At 57.9% G+C, this 27,988-nt stretch overlaps 2 protein-coding genes across 6 annotated transcripts in view; both read right to left on the bottom strand.

Annotated features, from left to right (window-relative positions):
- Positions 1-25,465, bottom strand: part of LCK (LCK proto-oncogene, Src family tyrosine kinase) — a 37,204-nt gene extending 11,739 nt beyond the window's left edge. Inside the window, exons 1-8 of one of the 5 annotated variants that reach the window (XM_075908686.1) lie at positions 25,327-25,465; positions 18,620-18,797; positions 7,509-7,615; positions 6,707-6,788; positions 3,347-3,437; positions 2,065-2,163; positions 1,780-1,883; positions 918-1,067 (exon numbers count right to left, since the gene is read on the bottom strand). In XM_075908686.1, coding sequence (XP_075764801.1) covers positions 918-1,067; positions 1,780-1,883; positions 2,065-2,163; positions 3,347-3,437; positions 6,707-6,788; positions 7,509-7,610 — 628 coding nt within the window. In that variant the 5' untranslated portion in view covers positions 7,611-7,615; positions 18,620-18,797; positions 25,327-25,465. The other 4 variants (XM_075908687.1, XM_075908685.1, XM_075908688.1 and 1 more) reach the window with 4 other exon arrangements.
- On the bottom strand, positions 20,301-25,960 carry FAM167B (family with sequence similarity 167 member B). The gene is made up of 2 exons (XM_025181898.2): positions 25,327-25,960; positions 20,301-23,719 (listed from the first exon to the last, which is right to left on the bottom strand). Exons 1-2 carry the CDS (start codon positions 25,627-25,629, stop codon positions 23,456-23,458), a joined length of 567 nt encoding a protein of 188 aa, XP_025037683.2. The 5' UTR covers positions 25,630-25,960; the 3' UTR covers positions 20,301-23,455.
- Positions 25,961-27,988: the final 2,028 nt, after the last annotated feature.

Here is a 27,988-nt window from a genome sequence, read left to right as displayed (position 1 = left end):
GGATCCCGACTCTAGGCCAGCCCACTGCCTCTCCCATCCCAGCCTCTCCCTGCAGGAGGCGCTGTGGGGCAGAGGATCTGGGTCCCGACTCTAGGCCAGCCCACTGCCTCTCCCATCCCAGCCTCTCCCTGCAGGAGGCGCTGTGGGGCAGAGGATCTGGGTCCCGACTCTAGGCCAGCCCACTGCCTCTCCCATCCCAGCCTCTCCCTGCAGGAGGCGCTGTGGGGCACGGGGTCTGGACCCCGACTCTGGGCCAGCCCATCTCCTCTGTCAGTCCAGCCTCTCCCTGCAGGAGGCGCTGTGGGGCAGGGAGTCTAGGCCCCGACTCTGGGGCAGCCCACCCCTTCTCCCATTCCGGCCTCTCCCTGCAGGAGGCACTGTGGGGAAGAGGGGTCTAGGCCCCGATTCTGGGGCAGTCTACCACCTCTCCTCTCCCAGCCTCCCCCTGCAGGAGGCGCTGTGGGGCAGAGGATCTGGATCCCGACTCTAGGCCAGCCCACCGCCTCTCCCATCCCAGCCTCTCCCTGCAGGAGGCGCTGTGGGGCAGAGGATCTGGGTCCCGACTCTAGGCCAGCCCACCGCCTCTCCCATCCCAGCCTCTCCCTGCAGGAGGCGCTGTGGGGCAGAGGATCTGGATCCCGACTCTAGGCCAGCCCACCGCCTCTCCCATCCCAGCCTCTCCCTGCAGGAGGCGCTGTGGGGCAGAGGATCTGGATCCCGACTCTAGGCCAGCCCACCGCCTCTCCCATCCCAGCCTCTCCCTGCAGGAGGCGCTGTGGGGCGGGGGGCTCTGAGAGCTGTTCCGGGTGTCCCTGGGAGGTGGTTCCCGCAGGGATAGGTGGAAGGAGCCGGCGTCGTTTCAGTGCCCGCCCTCCCTTGGGTCGCGGTGACCTCTCCTCACAGCCCGGGGGCCTTACGGGTGTAATGCTCCACCAGCTCGTGCAGGCTGCTGAAGGTGATGCGGGGGGAGATGTAGAACCCCCCCTGGTCCATGTTGCGGATCTTGTAGTGCTTCACCATCTCGCCGTGGGTTTGGTCGAAGTCCCTCACGGACAAGGAGAAGGAGCCTAGCGAAGCCAAGGGAAACCGGGGAATGAGGTGGCTCCTTTTCTCCCTCTAAGACGCCTGCCCTCTAGTCCTGCCCCCTGCCCGCCCTCCCCCAGGTCAAACCTGGACTGGGCCGGGCACTGGCAGAGGGGCACCAACAAGCGGTAAGTGGTGGCCGATGGCAACAGGGGCGGCTCCAGAGCCAGGCACCGCACGGTCTGACTGCCTCTGAGAGCCAGCGGGATAGGGACGGGGCGGCACTGGGGGCTGGCTGCCCCCCCATCCCTTCCACCTGAAGCCCTGCCCTTTCTGGGGGCACAGAGCCAGCCCCCCCCATTGCCCAGGGGCCCGGCAATCCTGTTGGGCCCCTCGTCAGTGGTTTCTCTTCAGGCCTACGCTGAGAGCACCGGAGCGACACTGAGGAATGTTGGCCAAGAACAGGCCAAATCCTGCTCCCACAGCCGTCGCCTCAGCCCCAACTGCCATGGCAGGTACCTGCCTCTCTGCTTTATCACCTGGGCAGCTGAATGCCGGGAAGGGGGGAGCGTCTCCCTCCCCCCCCCCCACAGCCCCGCTGCACAAACACCCCCCCCCAGGATACAGCGGGGTACGGCTGCTGCTGTGCTGGGGGGCAGCCAGGGCCCGGCGACGGGGGAGGGTGGCCCTCGTGGCACAGCCGGGCCACCGGAGAATTGGACTGGCCCCCCCGTTGGCAGACAGGCCGCCGCTCACCTTTGGTGGATTCACTCTCCCGGATCAGGAAGGAGCCGTGCGTGTTCCCGGAGGCCAGGAGCTGCCGCTCCGCATCCTTCCTGCTGAGGTTTTTGAAGAACCAGCTGCACGGACCAAAGCCCAGTTAGTGCCAGGCAGGCGTGTGCTCCCGCCCCCACCCGCGGAGACCCCCGGGGTGCTCCCCAAGAGGACGGGGATCAGGACTCCTTCCCCCTAGCAGGGCAGCTAAGCCCAGGGCAAGGATGGGCGGGGGAGGGAAGACTGAACCCGGACGCAGCCACTCACGGTTCCGGCTCCAGGCTGTTCACCCTGGCGACGAAGTTGTAGGGAATGTAGCCTTCCTGGCCGGTGGTGAGCGACTGGGCCCTCCACCACTCGCCACTCCTGAAACCAGACCCGAGGAAAGGGCCACATCAGTCCTGCGTCCCCGCTAGGGAGGGGCGAGCACAGCGGCCTTGGCAGAAAGAGGCCAGTGGATGGGACTCGTCCCCCTCAGCCTGGCCTGGGGAAGAGGCTCCAAGCTGGCTGGGAAGGTGGCAGACTTTCTGGTGAGGCCAGCTCCTTTGCGGCCCGGCCCTCCCTGGCTTCCTACCTTACCCTCCAATGGGCACTTTGCCCTCCCCTGTAGCTTAGTGCTGGATGCGGCCACATAGAATCACTGGACACTAGAACTGGAGGGACCCCGAGAGGCCATCGAGTCCCATCCCCTGCCCTCCCGGCAGGACCAAGCACCGAGATGACCCCTGCCAGGTGTCTGTCCGACCTGCTCTGCAGTATCTCCAGGGATGGAGATTCCACAACCCCCCTGGGCAATTTATTCCAGTGTTTCACCACCCGGACAGGAAGCTTTTCCTAATGTCCAACCTAACCCTCCCTTAACCATAAAACCATAGAATCCTAGAACCAGAAGGGACCTCGAGAGGTCATCGAGTCCAGTCCCTTGCCCCCATGGCAGGACCAAATACTGTCTAGACCATCCCTGACAGACATTTATCCAACCTGCTCTTGAATATCTCCAGTGACGGAGATTCCACAACCTCCCTGGGCAATTTATTCCAGTGTTTAACTGCCCTGACAGGAAGTTTTTCCGATTGTCCAACCTAACCCTCTCTTGCTGCAGTTTAAGCCCGTTGCTTCTTGTCCTGTCCTCAGAGGCCAAGGAGAACAATTTTTCTCCCTCCTCCTTGTGACCCCCTTTTAGACACTTGAAAACCCCTCTCGTGTCCCCTCTCAGTCTTCTCTTTCCAAACTCAACAAGCCCAGTTCCTTCAGCCTCCCCTCCTAGCTCATGTCTTCTAGACCTTTCATCATTTGAGTTGCTCTTCTCTGGCCCTTCACACGTCTTTCTCCCGCCCCGAGGCAGGAGGGCAGGGCACCACGGGGCCTGCCTGCCTGCAGTTCTGGGGTCCCGCCAGGAAAGCACAGGCAAACCGCTGGCAGCGGGACCCTCCCTGGCAGGTGCAGCACTGACCCGCCCGTTAGCCTGCAAAGCCGGCTGGAGAAAACATGCCCCAGCAGCTCCCCAGTGCCTGGCTGAGTGTGGCTGGGGAAAGGGCCACAGACTTACTCCTCCAGAAGTCGGAGCGTCTCCCCCTTCTGGAGTCCCAGGTCACCATCATGAGTTGGTTCGTAGTCGTACAAAGCTACCACCAGTTTGTCTGGAAAGCAAAGCAACAGGTCTCTTTAGAGGCGGCTGGACAGAGGCGACGAGTCTCAGGGGCCTGACTTAAGAATGGCCAGACTGGGTCGGACCAAAGGTCCATCAAGACCAGTGTCCTGTCTGCCGGCAGTGGCCCATACCAGGTGTCCCAAAGGGAATGAACAGAACAGGGAATCATCCAGTGATCCCTCCCCGTCATCCACTCCCTGCTTCTGACGAACAGAAACACCCTCTCTGCCCATCCTGGCTAATAGCCATGGATGGATCTATCTTCCATGAATTTATCAAGCTCTTTTTGAACTCTGTTATAATCTTGGACTTCAGAACATCCTCTGGCAAGGAGTTCCACAGGTTGGCTGTGGAAGGAATACTTCTTTTTGTTTATTTTAAACTTGCTACCTATTAATTTCATTTGGTGACCCCTAATTCTTGGAAAGCTGTAAATAACTCTTCTTTACTCACTTTTTCCACACCAGTCAAAATTGCATAGACCTCTCTCATATCACTCCCTAGTTGTCGCTTTTGCACGTTCCAGTTTAATTAATCTCTCCTCATACAGCAGCCGTTCTAAACCCCTAATATTTTTTGTTGCCCTTTTCTGAATTTTTCCCAGTGGACTGTGGACCCTTTCGCCTCCAGGATGTTAGTTTAGCCCCAGATAAAGGAGCTGTTGCCACCTGTTGGCTGTTTGGTGGATTATATGACATGAGTTTAACAGGTCTCGACCCAGCTTCCCCTGAGCACTAACTGGAAGCGTCCGCAGAGAATGGAAAGCAGAATGGTGGGAAAGGCTGGAGCCGGAGAGGAGGTCCCTCTAGGTCAGAGAGGAAGAAACGTGCCGTGGGAATTCAGAATTCCTGTCCCTTGGGAAATGCCGAGATTTTGAAATCTGGTTCTGCCCTGACTTAGGAGGAAACCTCAGGCTTTTCCAAGAAACAAAATATTCCGAAAATAATGTCATTGCAGCTGTAGAGCAAGGCTCCAGGCTGGCACTGACCGTTTCCCCTCTTCGGTTGTATTCTCTGAGTAAGGCAAAGGAACTCGTTGGATAAACTCCCCGCACAAGCACGGAAGAAATTGACCCAATCAGCATGTGCCAACGGTGAACTGTTCTGCTCGCTCAATGTGGGGAGAAGCCTGCCCTGGAGCTGTGTGCACAAGAGAGGGCACCGTGCCCGTGTTCCTGCTACGTTTTTATGTCCGTGTGCAGAATGACTTTTGCTCTGTGCACCGATATGATGCATCATGTAGAGAAAGTCAATCCGCACATGGACAGTGTATGGCGGGGGTGAGGCTCAGGGTCTGGGGAGCGGGAGCGGGCTCAGGACTGGGGCAGAGGATTGGGGTGTAGGAAGGTGAGGGCTGTGGCTAAAGGTACAAGCTTTGGGATGAAGGGTGTGGGGTGCAGGCTCTGGGGTGGGGATGAGGGTTTTGGGGTGCAGGAGGAGACGCAGGGCTGGCACAGAGGATTGGGGTGTGGGGTGCGGGTTCTGGGGTGGGGATGAGGGGTTTGGGGTGCAGGAGGGGACACAGGGTTGGCACAGAGGATTGGGGTGTGGGGTGCAGTCTCTGGGGTGGGGCCAGGGATGAGGAGTTTGGGGTGCAGGAGGGGACGCAGGGTTGGCACAGAGGATTGGGGTGTGGGGTGCAGGCTCTGGGGTGGGGCTAGGGATGTGGGGTTTGGGGTGCAGGAGGGGATGCAGGGTTGGCACAGAGGATTGGGGTGTGGGGTGCAGGCTCTGGGGTGGGGCTAGGGATGTGGGGCTTGGGGTGCAGGAGGGGACGCAGGGTTGGCACAGGATTGGGGTGTGGGGTGCAGGCTCTGGGGTGGGGATGAGGGGTTTGGGGTGCAGGAAGGGACACAGGGTTGGCACAGAGGATTGGGGTGTGGGGTGCAGGCTCTGGGGTGGGGCCAGGGATGAGGAGTTCGGGGTGCAGGAGGGGACACAGGGTTGGCACAGAGGATTTGGGTGTGGGGTGCAGGCTCTGGGGTGGTGCTAGAGATGTGGGGTTTGGGGTGCAGGAGGGGACGCAGGGTTGGCACAGAGGATTGGGGTGTGGGGTGCAGGCTCTGGGGTAGGGCTGGGGATGTGGGGTTTGGGGTGCAGGAGTAGACGCAGGGTTGGCACAGAGGATTGGGTGTGGGGTGCAGGCTCTGGGGTAAGGCTAGGGATGTGGGGTTTGGGGTGCAGGAGGGGACGCAGGGTTGGCACAGAGGACTGGGGTGTGGGGTGCAGGCTCTGGGGTGAGGCTAGGGATGTGGGGTTTGGGGTGCAGGAGGGGACGCAGGGTTGGCACAGAGGATTGGGGTGTGGGGTGCAGGCTCTGGGGTAGGGCTGGGGATGTGGGGTTTGGGGTGCAGGAGGGGATGCAGGGTTGGCACAGAGGATTGGGGTATGGGGTGCAGGCTCTGGAGTGAGGCTAGGGATGTGGGGTTTGGGGTGCAGGAGGGGACGCAGGGTTGGCACAGAGGACTGGGGTGTGGGGTGCAGGCTCTGGGGTAAGGCTAGGGATGTGGGGTTTGGGGTGCAGGAGGGGACACAGGGTTGGCACAGAGGATTGGGGTGTGGGGTGCAGGCTCTGGGGTGAGGCTAGGGATGTGGGGTTTGGGGTGTAGGAGGGGACGCAGGGTTGGCACAGAGGATTGGGGTGTGGGGTGCAGGCTCTGGGGTAGGGCTGGGGCGGACGGACTTGGAGGGGGTGCAGGCTGCCTCAAGAAGACTCCCCCAGCCCTCTCTCCCTGCAGCGGCTTGGGCCAAGTGCGAGGCACCTCTCCATGGCTGCGGTAGCTCCAGCAGGCATGGCCGGGGCAGGGATGCCTCCCCACAGCGGGGGCAGATTTGAAGCAACTCGCGGGGAGAGGTGCTTCTGCTCCAGCTGCGGCAGCTCCAGGCGGCTTGTGGGCAGAGGCGCCCTTCCCCCAGCTGCGGCATCTCTGCCCGGCGTGGGGCTTCCAGGAAGCTGCCTGGCTTAGCAGGAACTTAGCTCCACGCCCCGGGGGCTGTTGATCAGGCACCGTTTCCAGGTGTGCTCAGGGTAGAGGGAGGGACAGAGAAGCGAAGCGAATGGCAGGAGGAGAGAGGAGAGTTACTGGAAGCCTCCGCTGTGGGAGCCGCATCCCTAGCGGGCCCGATTCACTTTCCTTCCACTCCCTCGCCTGCCCTGGGGCCTTGCATTGCCCAGGGCCAGCGGGTGACTCCGCCCGTGGGCAGCTCCCCCGGCACTGGAGACCCCGTCCCCCGGCTCCGGTGGCGGCCGGGTACCAACCTTGCATAGGAGAGCAGGGCGGAGTGGGGCTTTCGTAGGACACCAAAGGATCGCGCACCTCGGAGCCATTGCGTAACAGCGTCTGCAGGGCGGAGGAGAGACCGGAGCGAGGGGGTTTCTTTTCCAGAAGGAACTCCCTCCCCCCACACCCCTCTTCTTCCCGACTCGCCCTCCCGTTCCCTTCCACCCTGGCAGGGCGGTACCAAGGGCCCTTCAGGGGCGGCGGGTACCAGAGGCAGGGGGAGGCGTTGCCTTCCCAAAACGCCAGGCGTGGCCCCGCCCACGCTCCATCCCCTGTGTCAGCACGACTCCCGGGCTGCCCCCGGGCTCCGGCCACGCTCAGGGTGGGGCCGTGTGCCACCTGCCCTCCCCGTGCTACAGGGCTGGGGAGGCTCATGGGGGGCGGGGGGGATGGAGACCTGCCCCTGCAGTGAGGGGTGATGGGGGGGCTTGGCTCCTGAAGGGGGCAGGGCGTCAGGTGAAGGCTGGGGGGGGGTTGCTTTCCCGAACCCTAGGTTCACCCCAAGACTTCCCTACCCCCAGCCACCTGAGGGAGTTTTCTGGGTGCACAGGGTGCCTCTTTCGCTCGGCGTGACCCACACCCACTGGCTCCCAAATCCAGCCCGGCCTCAGGGCAAAGCGGGCAGGGCGGTTGCCTTGGGCCCCGTGCCCTCCGGGCCCCACAAAACTCTGGTGGCTGGGCCTGCCCCAATGGCCCAGCTCTGAGGAACCGCGGCCACTTGCTCCACCCATGCAGCCCTGTGCCGAGTCCCCCCAGCCCCCCGGTCTCCCCCCCTCTCACCTGGGCTTTAGTGGCCGGGTCGATGGGGTAATTGCAGTGCTCGCAGATGTCGATGTTCTCGATCCAGTCGTCGTCGTAGTCAGAACTGCAGCAGCAGCCCATGGTCCCTGTGGGGGCGAGAGGCTGTGAAAAGGGCAGGTCCGGCGCGTCCTGCCCCCACGAGACCCTCCGAGCACAAAGCAAAGGCGAACGGGGGCGTCCCTGGAGTGCGGGTGACCCTCCTGCCAGTGTCGTTCTGTTCCCCCTCCAGGGGCTGGCCTAGCCCCGGGGATCCGGCGGGAATCCCCGCCCGAGGAGGTGCAGGTGCACAGTCCCCCCGGTATCCGATCCACACCGAGGCAGGAAGCTGGGTGCCGGCTCTGGCCTGGGGCAGGCGGTGCAGGAGGGGGTGAGGGGTGCAGGCTTTGGGAGGGAGTTTGGGGGCTAGAGGGGGTGTGGGAGTTTGGGGGCAGAAGGAGGGGAGCGGGGAGAGGGTGGGGTGGAGGAGAGGGTGGGGGTGCTGTGCTTTCCTGGGACCCCCCCCGAAGCAGCTCCTGGGGAGGCCAGGGGTCTCTGCACATTGCTGCCTGCCTTGTAGCCCTCCCCCCCACGCAGTCCCTGGCCACCTGCAGCCCCCGAGTGACTAAAAATGCCCCGTGGGCCCCGGCCGACCCCACCGGGGTCTAGAGCAGCTTCTGGCTGCCGACATGCGTGTCCCTATGGCGGGGGGAGGGGAGCATGGAGAACGACTCCAGACGCTGCTCCAGCTGCTGGGTGCAGGGCAGGGAGGCAAACCCACCCACCCCCACAGCCGCCAGCGGCCACAGGGAGCGAGCAGCAGGAAGCTGCTCTAGCCCCAGTGCACTGCAGCTGGTGGCGGGAGGGGCATTTTAAATCACTCCAGAGGGGATGCACGGGAGGGCGTGGACCCAGGGGGAAGCGCAAGGGGGTGGCAGGTGGGGCCAGAGAGAGCCGGGCCCATAGAACTCGCCGCCCATGGCTCCTGTAGCTGCGCCCCAGGAGCATGGGTGGCATGTACACACACACGTCTGCTCTGCGTCAGGCAGCGCCAGGGTGTCGGGCTGGCTAGCAAACGTGGGTGACGCCAGCGGAAAGCCCCCTTTGAGGAAGCCCTCCCCCAAACGCTGAGCACAGCGTAAATCGGGGGGAACGCCTCCCGGTGAGTCAGTCTGGAAAGGAGCAGCCCACGGCCCTGGAAAAGCCCGTTGTAGCGCACCGCCCTCATCGGCTTCCCTCGCCCTCCCCCTGCGCCGCACGGGGCCGAGCGTCCCCCAGCTCCCCCGGGAAGCCAGGAGTGAGCTCGGAACCTCGCAGGCACCGGGCGGTCACGCTGGGCAGGCTGGCTTGTCCCTGAGCCTTTGTGGTTAATCGGGACGGGTGCTGGAGAAACGCAGAGGGTGGATGAAAGGTGGCTCTTTTAATAGTGAACGTCGGCTTGTTCATGTCAGGGGGTCACATAAGGGACACTATGGGGGGGGCGGGAGCCCAGTGACATGAAGCTCTCCCATGCCTGCAGGGGCCTGGTAACGTTCTCTGGGAATAGCGAGCCCAGTGAGACTAAGTGACTTGCCAGAGGTCACACCGAGTATCTGTGGCAGAGCGAGGAATCAAATCTGTCTCTCCCTAGTGTGCTAACCATGGAAGCAGCCTTTCACCTTGCGTGGCCATTTGCACCTTGCATATTACCTTGCCTCTAGCAACACATGAGCCATGCCTTCCGCAGCGCTTGCCCCCAGAACAGCCTGCCTGTTTCTCACCATCTCACCAAATCACCCTTGGTTTACCATTTCTCCTCTGCAGATCTACCATTTAGCCCTGGCACCGGTGTCTCAATTTGCTGCTCCCTCTGCTTTAATTAGAACAGGTCAAAGTCCTCGGCAAGCTAGTCAGTTTGCAAGAATTAGTTTCCAGCAGTAGCTGTAATACGCCACTTCCTGAGACCCCTGCCTCTTGGTATAGCGTGAAACACACAAAAGGAACAAGCTGAAACGCTCGAGAAGGGTTGATTCGCCGTTCAGCCAAACTGGTTTCACACCAGCAAGTTGCAATTGCATCAACGGGGATGAAAAATCAAGCCCAGGGCAATATTTTCTCCGGAGCATATTTCATCTCTCCTCATCATAGACCTTCCTCGGAACAGCAGTGGGGGAAAGCGTAGACTGAAATGCAACTTGACACTAACACTTTCCCTTTAACTTCACGCTGTTATTATTGCTGTTGGCAAAGTATTTCAGGCGGGGGCAGATGGGCAAGCCCCCCAGCCGGTGTAGCCCCACTGACAGCCAATTGCAATATTGTCAACGGAGCGTGTTCCAAAACCACGAATCAGGCCCCTCGGCAGTGTGAGACTGGGTTGAAATCATGGGGCGGGGGTTCTGTCTTTGCCTTTTGAGCCGTCAAGGGATCACTTGCTTCTCGTGCGCAGGCTTTTTTCTGCAACCGTGAGAACGAGAAACCTAGAAACGTACCGTTTTTTGTTTGTACCGAAACCTGAGATGCCCAGGTCATATCAGGATTTCCTCACCTGGGACTTTAAGAACACGCAATACCACGGGACTCGAGATGAAATTGTGAGTGTTGGCCACACTGCAACTGGCACCAGCTGAGCCTTTGGCCTGTGAACTGGTTTTTCCCAGGCTATGCGCCGAGTCTTTGCGTATTCAGATCAAAATATGCAAAATTGGAAGCTTCCTTTCTAGGGAACCCAATGGGAGACACCTGGGACCAGAGATTCAGGGGTGCTACTGAGCACCCGCACCTGGAAATGACGTCAATAGGAGCTGTGCATACTCCCCACTAGGCCCCAGGTGTCTCCGGCTGGGGCGCTCACAATCAGAGGCCACGTTGGAGAACGCTACCCTTGATCTGTTATCAGCGCCTGCTCCGAAACAAAAGGGTGCAGCTGTGCGCGGCGCTCGTTCGCAATTGTTCTCCCCCCCCCCCCCGCCCCTGTGCGGCAACTGTCTGTGTGAGCAAGGGCACAGGCAGGCACAAGGAGGTGGCTTTTCAAAGGCACAAACAGCAGCGATGCACCCGACACTCGGCAACTTTCCCAGGGGCCCACTTGCCTTGTGTGTCCTTGAAAATCTCCCCCCGACATTATGCGAAAAGACAGGACCCCGCCTGAAGCAGGCTGAGCTGGCCCTGAGAACTCTCCCGGGATCTTAGCCTGGAGGGTCTTGTTCATCTGATCACACGATCACCATAGACAGGTCAGACTGGAAGGGATCTTGGAGTTTTTTCATCTCCCCCTGCAGCGTGGGGTGTGGGTCCCTGGCCAGGATGATCTGGCTGTATTTCCCAGTTCTCCATCCCTCCTGCTCTTTGCCAGTGGCACCCCACAATCTGGTCTCCTGAGGTTTGTAATCCTGTGGTCTGATTCTGGTGGTGGGGTGACTGACAGGTATTGAAAGGCCCGGGATATACAGGCGTTCGGAGACGATGGCTAGAGCCTTGGCCTAAAACTCTATGTCTATGAAACCTCCAGTGTTACAGCTCCGCAATAATTATGCTGCAGAGAAGGGTAACAAGCTATAAATGTACCAGAAGAGAACCCTTAATAAAAAAACTGGGAAGCTGCTGCCCTGTCCATGGGGGGCGGGGAGGGGGGCTAGCCAAGGCATATGGAAATTAACTGGAGTCTTTCTGTTGCCTTAGTGGAGATCAGACCACCTCAACTCCCATCCGCGGGACAGCCGGAGATTTTCCAAGCTGTCAGCAAAGTTCTAGCTAATCAAAATTAAAAACGGCAACAGGACTAACTTGACTCACTTTTGGTTCTTTCCAAAGGGCTGTCTCCATTTCTAAATTCTCCTCCACATTTGCTTTGTGGGAAGAAATTCAAACTTGTGACAGAGCAGCCTCCTTCTTTTGTATAAATCATAAAATCATAGACATGCAGAGCTGGAAGGGACTCCGAGAAGTCCCCGTCCGCTGAGGCAAGACCAAGTAAACCTAAGACCAGCCCTGACTGGTGTTTGTCCAACCTGTTAAAAACCTCCAATGATAGAGATTCTACAACCTCCCTGGGACCCCTATTCCAGAGTTTAACTACCCTTAGAGCGAGAAAGTGTTTTCCTACTATCTAACCTAACTCTCCCTTGCTGCTGATTAAGCTCGTTGCTTCTTGTCCTACCTTCAGCAGATCTGCAGAACAATCATTCACAGTCGTCTATATTAAAGCCCTCCACATAGCTGAAGACTCTTAGCAGAGTCCCCCTTGGTCTTCTTTTCTTAAAACTAAACACGCCCTGGTTTTTTAGCCTTTCCCTATAGGTCAGATTTTCTTAGCCTTTTGTCATTTTTCGTTGCTCTTCTCTGGACTCAGTTCGTCCCCATCTTTCCTATGGAGTGTGGCATGGAGAGTTTGACTCAGTTCTCCAGATGAGGTGCCCCGAGCGGAAAGGGACAATTACCTCCCAGGTCTTACATACCATTCTTCCATTAATTCACACCCAGAATGGTATGAGCCTTTCCCAGCACGGCATCGCGTGGTTGACTTGCCTTCCACGCGAGCGTCACTACCTCCCAGATCCTTTTCAGCAGTCGTCCCACCTAGCCCGGGATGGGCTATCATTCTTACAGGGGGGCCACTCCACGCATTTTGGGAAGTCGTCAGGGGTTGGCTCCTGGCCCCCAGAAGGGGCAGGGACTCAGGCAGAAGGGGCAGAGTTGGGAGCGAGAGCAAGAGACTCTGTGCGTGACGGGGTGTGTGTGTGAGAGAGAGAGGGGGGGGGAGCGCTGGCTGCTGGAGAAATCTTGGGAACAGCGCACTGCCTCTTTAAGAAGCTCTTCTCTGGGTCACCATTCATACCTCCGAGTAGAGCAGCTCCCTGTGTCCGACCCCTGCTCTGCAGAGATGGGGCCGCATAGGGGCAGGGGACACCCTGACATCATCTCCCCCCTCCTTCCCTGCAGGGCTAGCAGGAGCATCCTGGGAGGGGGCAAGGTGAGGGGAGGGGCGGCTGAACACATGCTGCCACCCGTAAGTGTGTGTTAATCACTACGTGGACCGGATCTGGGCCATATTTTGCTCACCCCCGGCCTAGCCTGTGATTCCCCCCTTTGTAGCTGATTTGTTTCCTTCCTAACTGAAGTGCTTTCCACTCGTTCCTACCTTGCGTCCATCTTGCTGATTTCTCCAATTTGTCAAGGTGACTTTGAATGCGAATTGCGTCTTCCCAAGGGCTGGCAGCCCCTCCCAGCTTGGTGTCATCTGCAGAGTTCATCATCGTAATCCCACTCCATTAGGCAAGTCATTAAGAGCGGCACTGACACGCACTGGATGTAGGAGGCGCCCATGTGGGACCCCCCACTAGATGTGTCCCTGGGGAACTACTTTCTGAGAAGGGTCTTTAACCAGTGGTGCAGTCACCTCATGCTAATTGCATCTAGTTTGCTAATGAAACGGTCCCATGGGACTGTCTCTAAACCCCAGATGGCGCGTGTCTGCTTCTCCGCGCCTACCCACCCGGCCGGCATCCCCGTCAAAGAAGGAAATTCGGTCGGTTTGAACTGATTTGTTCCCGACAAATCCATGTTGGCTCTTCCTTGTAACTCGAGAGCTTGACTGATCTGTGATTCCCAGGACCTCTCTGCTCTCCTTTTGAGAAATAGACTCTCTGTTTGCCCTTCTCTGGTCCTCTGTGACTTCCCCCATCCCTCCGGAGCAGGGCCGCCAGGAAGGGAGGGACAAGTGGGGCAATTTGCCCCAGGGCCCGGGCCCAGGGGCCCTCATGAGAAGTCTGAGACAGGGAGTGCCAGGAAGAGGCCCCCGAAATTGCTGAAACCTCTGGGCAGCCCTGCTCCGGAGTGCACAAAGAAAATGGCAAACCTCACCACGTTTGCCTCAGCACCTTAGGATGGGTTTCCTCAGGCCTTGCGGACTTGAATACATCCGATTCATCTTAATGTTCTTTTACCCGCTGGCTTCCTAGTCTGCCTTGTGTGCCTTCCCCCTTGTTATTCATATTAATTGTGTGGCGTATCCGGTCACCATTAGCCTTTTTGGTGACGACTGACGCAAAACAGGCATGCATCTCCTCAGCCTTGTTTATTAGTTCTCCTTGCCCACTGAGGGTATGTCTACACTACAGAGTTTCTTTTGGGAAAACGGCCGTTTTTCTGAAGCAACTTGAGTTACGTCCGCACTGCAATTGCGTTCTTTCGAAAGAAAATCGAAAGACCAGAGGGGTTTTTCCGGCATCGATAATCCTCATTCTACGAGGAAGAAGCCTTTTTCCAAAAGAGCTCTTTCGGAAAAAGACATGCGTGGATGGGGAAGAGGGAGTTCTTTCGAAAGACGAGGAAAGAGGACAAAGGACAGGTGCCCTGGTGGCCACTCCGTCCATGGTAATCACAGCTTACACGCAAGAGAGCGTCCATTCAGTGTAGAGACTCTCAAAAAAGCAGATGGCTTTTTCGATGTGCTTTTGCAGTGTGGCCGCTCTCTTTCAGAAGAAGATTTTCAGAAGATCTCTTCCGGAAAAGCTTCTTCCAAAAGAAGCCTGCAATCTAGGCATAGCCTGAGTAGAGAACTTAGGTTTTTCTTCAGCTTTTTCTTGATCCATGTAAAATCCAGTTTAACTGGTTAACCGGTGAAACATAGTGTATTAATAGAGCACCCCCGGCCCCCCGCCATGGACTGCAGCTACTCCGGCCTGGCTGGAACACCCCTGCCTGTGATGGGCAGAGAGCTGCTCCAGCCCCCACCGGTTAACTGGAACCAGTAAGCCTCACCCATTAAAAGTGAAGCTTACTGGTTAACTGGTTAACCATTCACATCCCTACTCCAATGTATCGATAGAGCCTCTTCTCAGAGCCTTTTGTTTTCCTTGCTACGTACAACTCCCTATACGGTGTTCCTTAGTCTTTCTGATTTTACCCCTGGATGCTCGTGCTGTTCTTTTGTAACCCCGCCTTAGCAATTGGCTAACCATGTTTCCAGTTTTTTGTAAGACTCCCTTTTTGATTTTCAGATCATCAGAGCGCTCCCGAGGAAGCCATAATATTGGCAGATGAATTCAACCAAAAACTAACTTTTGGTGACAGAATAGGGAGAGCGTTTACACTGCCATGCAACTTTTGTCAGGAAAAACACCCCACTGTGGCAACAAAAAACTTCCGGCCCTGTGAGAAACTTTTGTCTTTTCCCCTCCCTTTATTGTCAACAAAGAGCCAGTGTGGACTCTGCTGTTTGTTTTGTTGGGAGAACTGTCTAGTGCCAGTATTCCACAATGCCTGCCCTGATGGCTCTGCTCAGTGTTTTGTGATCTCTGCTGCCCTGCAGGCATGCGCCCCTCCCCTTCCAAAGCTCCAGGAAGTGTCTGACAGCTGAGTGAGATGCAACGTTTGGGGAACAAAGAGCAAATCATTGGAGTGCTCCTGTTCTGTCCAGCTAGGAACACAGCAGCAGGCAAGCTGCCATGGTAGGGGGAGGGCTGGAGAGACGGCCATGCTGCTTTGCCATTCTTCAGCACGGAGAGCTCCCAGAGCTACTCACGAGGCTGCTCCCGGCAGCTGGGAATGCTGTGGGAGAGCTCAGCGGGAATCCCAAGAGGCTCAGGAATCAGCTTTGCTTTCTCACAACACTGCCCTGTGAGATGTTACCCACGTTGCTTTGCTGCCTCTGTCCACGAGGTGCTAGCCATGTGGCCCTGAAATGTTGACAATGGGAAGCAGCAAAACCTGTTTGACCGGTGTTCACTTTTGGCAACTTTTGCACGTCGACAGCACCTTTGTCACCAAACCTTCCCAGGGTAGACCCAGGCTAATACCAAAGAAGTGAAAACTGAACAAGGGCAGACCTCCTTGGAGGTGTTTCTAGGGAACTGTGGGACAGCATTGGAGGACTAGCTTGCATTGGCTGCTGTAAAATGGCTTTGCCCTGCTGGTAGGACCCCCAAATGAAGGACATGTGTTTCAGCTCAACCCAGGCTAACCGTAGGTCACAGCCTAGGGAGACAGCCCTGACTTCTCTCATACGCAGTGCAGGAACGAAGGCGTTCTGGTTTTGGACGGGATGGGGGACAGACTTTCTTGAGCTTGACTCTAGGCAGAGCCTGTATAAAAATCCCTGGGATTGGTTTGTTTGTCACTAACACCTGTCGAACACTTGGGATAAACTCTCTCTCCGGTATGGGATGGGCTCCCTTTTTGGGTCATTCCCCTTGCACACCGGAACTTGAGGAGGGGGCCTGGCTAGTAGATTTTTTGCCCCCCCCCCCATGCTCTGGGGTTAGGCCAAAAATGAGTTTAGTGTGTGGAGGAGGCAGGAGCGGTTCGGAGGAGTCTGGGAGAGTGGTATGGTGCAGGAGCAGGCTGGGGTGGGAGGGCTGGACAGGAAGTAGGGAGCAGGAGAGGAGTGGGGGTGCAAGGTGTGGGCAGAAGGGGGGCTACAGGGCTGGAGCGCCAGCCTCCCAATGATAGGGGGGAGCCCCAAGCCTGAGGGGCCAGATCCAGGCAAGCCAGGCGTCGGATCTAGTCCCTGGGCCATAGGTTCCCCACCCCTGCTTTAGTAGGTCAGCAATCCTTTCAGCTAAAGATCCTAATCTGCATCTCCAACACCCACAACCAATCATTGACCCAGACCAGGAAGTAATTACCCACGTTTCCAAGGTCAAAAAAGACAGCTGTCCCCTACACCGCTCACTACAACTACGCCATACAGTGGTGTGAGAAATCCACACCTCCAGCAACCTCCTTATACAGAATTAACGCCTGTGTGGGTAGCACTAAGTCAGGAAGGGGAGTAACTAGGCAGATGGGGGATGCTCGCTCTCTCTCTCTCCCCCCCCCCCCACTTAGAGAGCCTTCATCAAAGCACTACAGCAGCACAGCTGTGTTGATGCAACGGTTGTTGTGTAGATCTGCCTGAAGACAAATACTTCTAGGCCTCTGGTTCCTAAGGAAGCCAAAAGGCCAGCGCTAGATCGCTTTGGGCAGATCAGCTCTAACGCGGGGAGCGAGGGAAATAAACACGGCGCTGCCTCACTGTATTTTAAATGGCGTCCTACGGCCAGCTGACGTCAGCAGGATGTTTGGTGCCTCGTGTCTCCCATTAACAAGGAAGAAACAAATACAATGAAGCGAAATTTCCGCCCTCATGGAAGAAAAACCTCAAACTGTCCTGACTACCATTGCCTGGAGATACCATCAAGCATTTAAAAGATGATGCCTTAGCAAAAAGCAAAAGATGCCAGGGTTGTGTTTTTAGCTTCCTACAAGCCCCCTGGGGGAAGAAGGGGGTGTTCATGCGCACACCACCACACAATTTCCAATGGAAAGCCGTGCCAGCCGAGCAACACCTGGGGTCAAAGAGGACGTTGTGTCTGCCGTTGTTTTTGTCTCTGCATTTGTCTGTGTGGCTGAGCCTTCGCGTCGGCCTGCGTGTGTGTGTGTGTGTGTGTGTGCGCGTGTGCGTGTGTGTGTGTCTGCCCTTCTTGGCTCTGTGTGCTTGTGTGAATTTGTGTCTGGGCCTGTCTCTGTGGGTTGGTCGGGGAGCGTATGGTTGTGCCTCTGAGCGGTGGTCGGTGTGACGGAACAGGTCGGCCTGCCTGCGTATGTGGGTACCTGTTTGTCAGTTTTTCTCTCTGGGCGCCGGTGTCTATGCAGCTGGCTCAGCGGTCTGCGTGTGTGTGTTGGCGTCGGAGTGACTGTGGGGTTGGGCGCATCTCTTTTGTGTGTCTCTGTTTGTTCATCTGGGGCTGCCATGTTGTACATGTTTGCGCATATTTGTGGGGGCGCGTGTGCTGATTTTCCTCCCGTGGTTTTGTGCCAGGCCATTTGGGGGGGGGGGAGGATGCTGGGGGGCAGTACAGTGAAAAAAGCAGCGATTGTTCAGCTCTGGGAATATTCCAGGGTCCCTCCCTAAGGCCCCCACACCTCAGTGTACATCTCTGACCCCCACATACCTGGCTAGCTCAGGCTGGGTCGAGTCGTGTTTTAACAAGGGCCCTGGGGCCTACAGGTAGACAGAACTAGCGGCGCCCAACAAAGTTGCCACTCACCACAAAAGCAAACTCCCTGCCTGGTCCCTGCTGACCAGACCCCAGGAGTGACCCTGTGGCTTGCCAGACCGGCACAGCTCACGCCTATCCTAGCTCCTCTTGCTCAGTCAACGGGACCAACGCAAGTCAGCAGTGAGGTCAACGGCCCATTCGCCCTTAGGCTCCGAGCAAGCAAAGCACCCGGGTTTGATCCTTCTGGCAGCGCTGGGAACAAAACCCAGCTCCCAAGCACCTGCTGTCTGGTTGCTTGTGGGTTTCGCAAAGCCCAGGGCCGGCGGCTCTCGTTAGCTCTCGAAGGCTGCGTCTCCGAGGGGCATGGGGCCCTGAGCTCTTCCTGAGCCATGCTGGGCAAACAGCCTGCCCTGCCATGGCGCCTGCACCCGAGACGTTCACATCGGAGCCACTGAACATCGGGGATGATCGAGACGTGCTCGGTCCTGCCGTGAGGGCAGGGGGCTGGACTCGATGACCTTGCGAGGCCCCTTCCTGTCCTAGTGATTCTATGGTTCTATCCCGGGGATGGATTTTCCCTGCCTCGAGCCCATCTGAGGGACCACACAACCCAGCAGCCAACAGACCCTTCCAGCATATTTTCAGTCCAGTTTCAAGGCTGCTGGTTAGGACATCCCTCCAGGTTTTGGCCTGGAAGTCCAGGCTTGTGGAGCAGTGGGCTCCCCTGTGAATTACAATAAGTATTTGGGGAGACGGGGCCATTCGAAGAAGTTTTGTGTTGGAGCTTAGCCCTGGCCAGCTCGGACTAAAATGTGGGTCTGGCTGCCCACGCACCCCCAAACCAAGACAGTGAGGTCTGGGGGAGACCACCGAGAGAAGCCGAGGAGACAGAGTCTTCCTCTCTCCATCCCCAAGTGTGTCGCTCAGATGCCATGGCGACGGACACTTGATGGACAGACCTGTTTCCCAGCATCTAACTCACATAACTGCCTCTCGGCAAGTACATCGGTGTGTTTGGGGGTTTATCCCTCCCCCCAAAAGCCTATTGCTCCCCAACCGGGTCTCTGAAAGAGCCAGCACAGACTGCTCATGCCACCCCACACAGTGGCATCCCCCCCGGCCCCTCCAGGCAGGTGTCTGCCCTTCCCTTACCTGTTTGCCGTGAGGTGCAGACCAGCTGCTCTTAGATTTCCATGGCTAGAGAGTCCCGTCCCGGTCACATTCTCCCGTCCATCCTCCTTCTCCGGCCCTGGGTTCTCACCTCCCTGCAGGCAGGGAATTGCAGACCGTGCGTGTTCTCACTCGGTGTCTGTTTTCCCTGATTTCCTGCCTTCCGAAGCAAAAGCAAACTTGAAAAGTCTGTTCACAGCCCTCGCTACAACCACAGCATGAGCAGAGCGACTGAGAAACGAAGGGTTTCCTGCCAGCCCTGGACTAGAGATAAAAGCTGCGGGTGCGGCGTGGCACCGTTACCCACATTGCTTGGCTGTCACATGCCTGACACTTCCACGGGTGTCTCCAGGGACCCCAAGGGAGGCCGGAGAGGGGCAGGCAGCAGCAGGGCCCAGCTGTGGGTCTACCCTGGTCTTTGGTGGAGTGGGGGTTTAAAGAAATGGGAGGGGGAGGGGGAGGACGTGGACGTGTGTTCTCATTGGACGACGGGGGTAGATGTTGCACCTTGCAGTGGGGCAACCTCGAAGAAATCTTAAAAACCCTTTTAGACACCCCCCCCCCCCAACCAGGCCCTGGTCCCCACAAAGGCCAGCGGACGGTCAGTGTGTGCGGCAAGCTCTCGGTGGTTCTATGTGGCCCCCATTCCCATTGTGTCTGAGCACATCACAGCCCGGAGCCCGGGCATCTCGCATGGGGCTGGGGGCCCTGCGATAGACACCAGGAGTCGATAAGCCCTGGGTATTTCTTACTGGTGACTCGGCCAGGGAGAGAGAGAGGTGAAAGGAGCCTGGGGCTTGCTCAAAGATCGGGGTAGGCCAGGCCGTGCAGCCGTCACCACTTGCTAAGCCGGTGGAGTTGAGCGTTTCTCCCTCCGTCAGCCCAGCGGCTCTCTCCTAGTCCTCGCAATGATCCTTTATTTCACAGCCGCGCATGCTGTGCTAGGCGCTGTACATACACCTAGCGAGGGCTGGTCCCTGCCCTGAAGCGCTTACACTCTAAATAGGCAAAGAGCCCTGGGTGGAAATAGAGGGGAAGTGACTTATGTAAGGTGCCAGGCACGTGATGAACCCCCTAACCCCCTCCCCCACCACTAGACCACACTGCTCTCGCCAGCAGACCCAGCGAGGTGAACCCCAGAGCGGAGCCACCGACCGAGCCAGGGGGAAAGAATCGCCAGAGGAAGCCAAGGGCTTCGATTCTCTCTTTCCCATCCAAAGAGGAGCCGCGCTTCACTGTCAGCCCCTCGGCCCCAGACCTGCGCGCTGGGCGGCGGAAGGCAGTGGAGGAACCGCAGAGCTATTGTCTTGGCTTGTCAGATCACGCGGGAAGCCACAGGTAGGAACAGACGGCGCAGAGCAGGGGGAGGGGCAGGCAGGAAGCTGAGACACTCTAAGGCAGAGCAGCGTGAAGAGGGGGATGGGGCAGGGGTATTTCCAGCTACACTTGCCCCAGCACCGAGGCGCCGCCTCCAGCCTCATCGCCGTGCAGGCTTTGGCCGCTTGTCGTGCACCTGCCGTGCCGTTGGCAGGTTGACAGCACCGCACACGAGCATCTCAGGGTATCCCGGGCTGGGCCTCAGTCCCCCGAGAGAGTCCCTGGAGCAGAGCACAATGCAGAGCCCTGGGGAGATCTAAGCAGCTAACAATCATTTACCCTGGGCTTAATAATAAAAAAAGCGTTTTTATTAAATATAAAAAGTAGGACTGAGGGGATTGCAAGTGGAAACAGATCAAAGTAAGTTGCTCAGCCAAAACAAACAACACGCCGGCTAATCCTCCTCTGCGGAGAAACTCGTTACATACAGGGTCTAACCCTACCAGCTGTTCTACTTATCCCTTCACAAGCTAGGCTGCCTCCTCGCTTGGGCCCGATCCTCCCCCCTGCTCAGTCCCAGGTGTTTCCAGCAGGCAGATTGGGTGGCAAGTGGGGGTCCCCTGGCATCTGGCGACTCCCACTGTTGTTCGGTTCCCCCCTTTCTATACCCTTTGCCAAGGCAGGAATTCTTTGTGTTCAGTTCAAACTTTTCTCACCGTGAGTGGAAAAGTACCTGATCCAAAATGGGTTTCAGCATCACATGGCCACATGTCTTTGTTGGACCAACCATCCAGGAAAAATAAAGCCATTCACAGGCCCTTGACTTGATCCCTGAGCCATTAAGTGCCTAAAGGACCACTAATGGCTTTTACTAGAACACCTGGATTCATAACACGCTCCCACTTACTATTCCTAACTGCATATACAAGAAAGATACATGCGCACAGACAGGATATACAGATTCAGCGGATTACAACTTGTGTAAAATGGCATGTTACATCACCCATTTTGCATAAAGCGACTAAGCTATGCATATTCATCAGCCAGGCAGCAGGGCCATGACAGTGTGCCATTAGGTTTAGAGCTGGGAACCTGGAGCCAGGACCAATGTTCCCTCTAATTTTTTCCACCTGTGTGCAGAATACATTTTATGATGTGCACCAAGGCACATGGAGATGTGCACCACCCATAGACACACATGCTGCTGGCTGTGGGTGCTCTGCTAATCATCTGAGTGGCACCTAAATCTCTCTGGGGTGGTGGCCAAGCTCACAGCTTACAGGGAACCCTAGTCTGGACTTCTGGTTTCAGTCCCTGGCTTCTGCTTTGCGCCCCACCTCTGCTAGAGGTGGGGGGATGGACAGCAGTCAGGGGGCTCACTTTTAAAAAGGTGCCCAGCGTGAGAAGAGGCCCCAGGCATCACAGCTCCTGGATTCTCTGCCTCGCTCAGTCCTCCCCTTGCTGCGTGTCTTCGGAGCAAGTCCCTGGGCCTCGTTTCCCCATCTCTAAACCAGGCAGCCCGACGCCGCTTTGAATGGACTTTGGGAAGCGCTGTGAGGGCCTGGGTGGAGTGCACATGAACGTATTATCCTGAGCGAGCGTGAAAAGGAAGGGATTGCTCAGTGGTCTGAGCATTTGCCTGCTAAACCTAGGGTTGTGAGTTCAATCCTTGAGGGGGGCCATTTAGAGATGGGGGCAAATCTGTTAGGGATGGTTCTTGGCCCTACTGTGAGGGCAGGGGCCTGGACTTGATGACCTCTCAAGGTCCCTCCTAGCTCTACGAGATGGGAGCTTTCCTCTTCCCCGAGGAAATTCCAGATGGGCCCCTGAAAACTTCCAGGGGAAACCTGCAAGTGCCCTCAAGGACAACCACTAAAGAAAGTCCATGAGCAGCAGCATCATGGGAGACGGTGAAAGAACCACCCAGATGCAGGGCTCCTCTTAGACTCAGTGTGAAGAGGGCGCCTGCCTTACCGGAGGCCTCAGCACAACCGAATGGAAACAACAACACTGGGCGGAAGTGAGTGCAGCAGGCCCATGGTTCTCACCGCTCTGGTAGAGGCAAGAGGGGACAAAACCACCCGCCAGCAGGGTCCAGGACGGGTAGACTGAGCGGCCTGAATCGGAAGAGACAGCGGAGGTTGGAAATGTTTCCCCTGTTGTCCCTCCCCAGGCCTGTGTGTTGCTGGGTCTGAGCGAAGAGACCCGGTTAGACTGTGCCCCAATCAGCCACACAGCTGGCGGTGCGGCTGTCCCCGTGGGGCTGGGAGGGGGCCAGGCTGACTGCGTGCGAAAGACAGAAAGCAACGAGGCCGCCTTTGCAGCCGCCGCCTTTGATTGCTGCACGGAAACCTTTTGTCTTGGGGTTTCTGCAGCAGCGAACGGGACCCTGCAGCATCAGAGGCTGAGAGCGATCGTCTCCCCCGCCCAGCGGGGCCATGAGGCTCACCCGCTGGGGAGAATCCACTGTGCTGCTCCCCAAACCCTGCCCCCTCCCCGTAGGTACCTGCTACTGCAGCTTCTGGCCCTGGGGTAACGTAACGGCACGTTACAGAGGCTGCTTCCTAAGCTAGGCCAGAGCGGGCTGAGAGGTTGTGAGCAATCACGGCATGGTATGTGATCTGGCCCCCGGAGGCTGTGAAAGAACCTTCTCAGCACGGGCTCCGCAGAGCACTTCAGCCGGCCTTCGCCAGGCCCAGAAAGGGCAACATGCAGGGACTGAAAATAATCGCAGACTCTAGTTCCCGGCTCACTGGCGCGGCAGGTCCCTGCTCCTGAGGTGCCAGGCAATCCACACGGCGTGTTAGCTCAGCCTCGGCTCTGTCCCTTTGGGTTTCTAGTAGGCTCCGGTAGCCAGCGCCGAATGCGACAGGCACTGACCGGAAGCGGCTGTGAATGCACCGCCAACCTGTGGAACTCCTCGCCAGGGGATGTTGTGAAGCCCAGGACTTTAACAGGGTTCCAAAAAGAGCTAGATAAATTCAAGGAGCTTAGGTCCATCAATACTAGGGAATGGTGTCCCTGGCCTCTGTTTGACAGAGGCTGGGAAGGGGTGACAGGGGAGGATCACTGGATGATTCTTTGTTCTGTTCACTCCCTCTGGGGCACCCGGCATGGCCACTGTCGGCCGACAGGATACTGGGCCGGATGGACCTTTGGTCTGACCCGTTCTTCTGTTCCTAACAGCAGGAGATGGTTGGGCGGCAGGCTGCAGCGTCTGACGGGAGGTGGCGGACGGGGCTGGGGCAGCCTTGCTAGCGGCTCCCAGTCGCCAGGGAGGGGGGAATCTGCTGTCCACTCCCCCCTCGCCTCTGAGGCTGGAACTGGGCTGACCATTAGGCTGGGGATAGAACCCGGCCTGGCAGCTCATGACCTGCACTTGAGCTGCAGGTTCCCAGCGTGCGCAAGCCCGTGGGCCCGGTCTGGGGGCAGAAAGGGGTCCCGGCGAACCCCCCTGGGCATGGCTGGGCTGTGAAGAGGGGCCCCGCCCCGGGCAGGGGGTCAGCAGAGGGAGAAGCGCCGGGAGTTGATGTTCATGCGGGTGACCCCGATGTGCTTGAGCGGGGTGGAGAGCAGGAAGGCCGCCTTGGGGGGAATGTTGCAGAGCAGGTCGGAGTCCTCCTCGCAGCCCTCCAGGCCGAAGGTGGCATCGTCCAGCATCTCCTTGTGCTGGTGGCAGGCCTGCTCCACCTTCAGCTGGTGGATCCGCCCCCGCAGTCGCATCAGCTGCTGGGCCAGCTGGTGATCCACGGCCTGCATCTCCTGCTGTGCGGAGGGGGAAAGGGGAGCCGTGAGGGGCCCAGCCGGAGCCTGCTCACCCCGTCCCAAGCCAAAGAGCAGCCCTAAAGCAGACACCCGGAGACAGGCGGACAGAGACACAGGCGCACCGGGCAGGTCCAGGGCAGCCGTGATCGGGCCGCCGTGCTACAATGAGCTGGGGAGAGGTGGCCAGGCTGGAGCCCCAGGGTGGGCGTAAGCGCCCAAGCGGCCGTGCCTGCCCGGCTGATTTTAGCACGATAGCCTGAGCTGCACAACCGGGGCTCAGGGAGTCGCTGCGGCAGGTTGCCTCTTGCTGCGTAGCCGTCCCTGTGGAGACACAGCAATAGACACTCGGACAGAGATGCACACACCGAGACAGGCGGACACACAGACAGACTCCCAGAAAAGCACAAACCGAGACACCCAGACACCCAGCAGAGAGAAAGACCCTTGGACAGAGAGAGAGGCAGACACACAACTAGGCAGAGGTGCATAGACAGCGACAGACTCCCCTCCCCTCCGGAGAAATCTGGACAGAGGTAGAGACACACAGACATGTACAGACATAGGGACGTGCCACTAGACAGCTCCCCAATGCAGAAGCACAAACATCCCAAGACGCGCAGGCAGCCAGAAAGACGGAGGTGTGCAAGCTGCGTGGGCCGAGCGGGGGACAAACAGACGAACACACAGCCGCACTCAGCGGCTGTCCACGCTAAGCCAACGCGCGTGGCCACAAGGGCTGCTGGGAACAGCCTGAGCAGGCAGAGCACAGGCAGCGCCTCATGACCGCCCCTCCCAGCCCTGCTCAGGGTGCGGAGGGCTGAGGAAAGCCGGGTGACGGAGAACAAACCTGCCTAGGGCCCCCTTTACAGCCCACGTTTCTGAGCCATGGAGGTGACACCCGAGCCGGATACAAATCGAGTGGCTGAGCAGCCAGCCCGTGGCAGAAGCTCCCTCATCCTCCCTCCCCTTTTCCCAGCTGTTCTTTTGGTCTTGTTTCCCGTCAACCTGAGCTCCCAAGCCTGAGATCCCCGCGGCTGCAGAGCCTGGGATAATGGGTTAAGATCTGATTCAACAGGGGAATAAATTGCCCAGGGAGGTTGTGGACTCTCCATCACTGAAGATACGGAAGAGGAAGTTGGCTGGAGGTTGGCTGGATGTCTATCAGGGATGGTGTAGACCAGCGTTCTCAACCCGTGGTACGAGGACCCTCAGAGGTACTCGAGAGAAGTCTGGGGGGAACATCAACACCACTGAAACGTGGAGAAAACGGAATTTTTCTTTTAAGTTTTACAGCGCTTTAGTATTTTTGTACTTTTTACACCCAAATTTCATCACCCGCCTGGCTACGATTAAGTTGTTTAAACAAATGTGTTGCAACAATAGAAAAAAATTGTGTCTGAAAACTGTAGGTACTGGGGGGACTTTTATAAAAAAGGTTGAGAAACACTGGTCCGGACGGTGCTTGGTCCTGCCATGAGGCAGGGGACTGGACTTCGTGACCTCTCGAGGCCCCTTCCAGGTCTAGTGCTCTAGGATTCTCTCTCCTGGCTTCTCTGTCCCTTCCTGCTCTCCCATAGCGGCCCGTGCGCCCACCGTGGGGTACTCACCAGCTCCTTCCTCAGCCACGCCAGGGCATCCTCCATGGTGCCGAACCCACAGATGCTCCTGGATGGCGCGTCGGCCGGGTTCCCCTCTCCGCCCTGCTCCTCCTTCAGCAAGCCGATGCTTCCCTCCTTCCCCCCGCTCCTCCAGGACGGGCTCTGCACTCGGGCCGTCCACTCCAGATAAGACGGCCTCCTCGTCTGCAGCTTCAGCTTGGCCGTCAGAGCCTTCACGCTGTCCAGGGTCTCCTTGTCCGCGTTCGCCTCCTCTTCCCCCAGCTCCTTGAACTTCAGGTGGCTGAAGGACATGGCTGGGCTGGCCAGCGACGGGTGCGGCGCCCTGCCCGTGGCAGAGCTGGCTTGCTCTGCGTGTGTGCGTGTGAGCACGGGAGCTATTTATTTCTGGAGCGCACAATAAAACCTTGGCACGCCTGCGATGATTCTGAGCGAGCAGGAACTTTAATTGCCCGGAGGCCTGGGGAGGTGTTTTCTCAATTTGTTATTGTCTCTCCTGTGGGGAGGAGACACCCTGTTCTTTGAAAGGAAGTTTCAATGGGGACATCAAGAACCGGAGGAGTGAAAAGTAATTTATCCCGCAGATGCGCCTTTCCTTCCCCGTCTATTATTGGTACCGAAATGACACTGATTCTCCACCCAGCGCTGCGCTCAAGGGAGGCTGAAAGGTCACTTGAGATTCAGAGCTGTTATAGAGCCAAAAAAAGAGAGGAAAAAAAGCTTCGCTCTGTTCCTGGCTCTTCCTGCCCCACCCCCAGGCACCTCCACAGCGTACAGGGTGGATCGAACAGAGTAGGGGCAGACCATGCAGGAGAGGAGAGGAGAGGACAGAGCAGGGGGTCTCAAACGGGCGGGGGGGGTCACGACCCCTTGGGGGGGTCATGAACTATCAACCTCCCCCCAACCTCACTTTGCCTCCCACATGTATAAAGGGATTAAATATATTAAACAGGGACATGATCGTGTAGCCGGTTAAACGATTAACACTCAGAGTTGCTACGCGAAAACAGAACAAAAGTTTGAGAACGTAAGCAGGGCCAGACGGGGTCCGACCAAAGGGCCATCTCGCCCAGCGGCCTGTCGGCCGACAGTGGCCAGTGCCAGATGCCCCAGAGGGAGGGAACCCAACAGAGAATCATCAAGTGATCCCTTCCCTGTCGCCCCTTCCCAGCATCTGACAGAGGCCAGGGACACCCATCCTGGCTAATCGCCATTGATGGGCCTAACCTCCATGAATTTATTTAGCTCTTTTTGGACCCTGTTAAAGTCCTGGCCTTCACTGCATCCTGTGGCAAGGAGTTCCACAGGTTGACTGTGCGCTGGGTTAGCGGAAGGAGCGGCTGGTGCAAAGTCCCCACGAAACATTGGAGTTCACTGCAGGGGGTGGGGTTGTTCAGCATCCCTGTGGAATGCCTTGGGCACGCCAGGCATGATGGAGCGGGGCAGGATCCAGTCTGTGGAATGCCTTGGGAGAAGGACCCCTGCAGGCAGCATGAAGCTGCTCTGTGCCCGTAGCCACATGGCTGATATTCCTGTGAGAGCTCTGGGTGGGTTTGCTGCTGGGGGTGGGGGGGGAGGAGAATCCCGGGAGGACCCCAGCTACAGGGCCTCCTAGACTTACAAATCCCGCCCTTTGAGGGCTCTCATTGGTCACCGGCTCCCCAGCTGTGCTCAGGGCATCTGGCCAGGTCACTTTAACCAGTGGCTTATTTGCTTCTGCACAGCTGGGCTGCATTTAAGGTGGAACCCTGGAGAACATGGGGGGGGGGGGGGGAGAATACAGCGTTTCCTATCGCAGACAGGAAACACAAGGACCATACACACAGGGTGACAAGTAGAAAAAGCCCAGCCTGTGGCAGTGAAAGAGACATGGGGTATTTGGGTAACAGGAAATTTGGGTAGCAGGGGCCTAGAGACTTCTGGGTAATAGAGATTAAGGAGCTGGCTCCGGGCAGCGGGGCTGGGGTATTCTGCATAACAGAGATTGCAGAGAGGGGTCTTAGCAGGGCCCTGTTAGCAGGAGGATGGAGCTGGGGCTAGGTAGAGCCTGCAGTGTCTGTGGGGAATTGTTTACTAGTCTCCAGGCATATTTTTATCAGCCCTGCCCTCCCGGCCACCAATGTTCCCTCTAAAGTTTCCCATCCATGTGCGGAGTAAATTTTGTTATATGCACCGAGGCATGTGCAGACGTGCACCACCAGTAGACACACAGGCTGCCGCCTCTGCTATTCCACTGGGCGGCCCTTGACTCTCTCCTGGGTGGCCACCCAAGCGCTTAGCTCGCAGGGATCACTGCCACCCATGCGGCCCTCTCCCAAAGGAAAATCCTCTGTCTCCCCAACGCCCTCCCGGGCTGCGAGGTCCCGCTTGCAAGACGAGAGTCTCGGGCCCCTTTCCGGCTTTAATTCCGTAGCCCTCCCAGGATGCCCGGAGCTGGGAGCCTCCAGCGGGAAGTTCCCCTGGTCTCCCCTGCCCACTAATTTGAGGCTCTGCAAAGTCACTCCACGGCCTCCGCCACCCCCTCCTCCCCGGGCTGGATCCGTCCCCTGCGAAAAGCTTCCAGCCCTGATTCACCAAACCTGGGCTCATTTCCTCTGCCCAGGCCTCCCCCGAGAAAGGAAACCAAGCGCGGGAGCCAGGCCACCTTAAGGCG

This window comes from Pelodiscus sinensis, chromosome 25, assembly GCF_049634645.1.
Source record: "Pelodiscus sinensis isolate JC-2024 chromosome 25, ASM4963464v1, whole genome shotgun sequence".
Classification (NCBI taxonomy): domain Eukaryota; kingdom Metazoa; phylum Chordata; order Testudines; family Trionychidae; genus Pelodiscus; species Pelodiscus sinensis.
The sequence above is the reverse complement of the archived record's forward strand: the minus strand, read 5'-3'. Positions and strand labels throughout refer to the sequence as shown.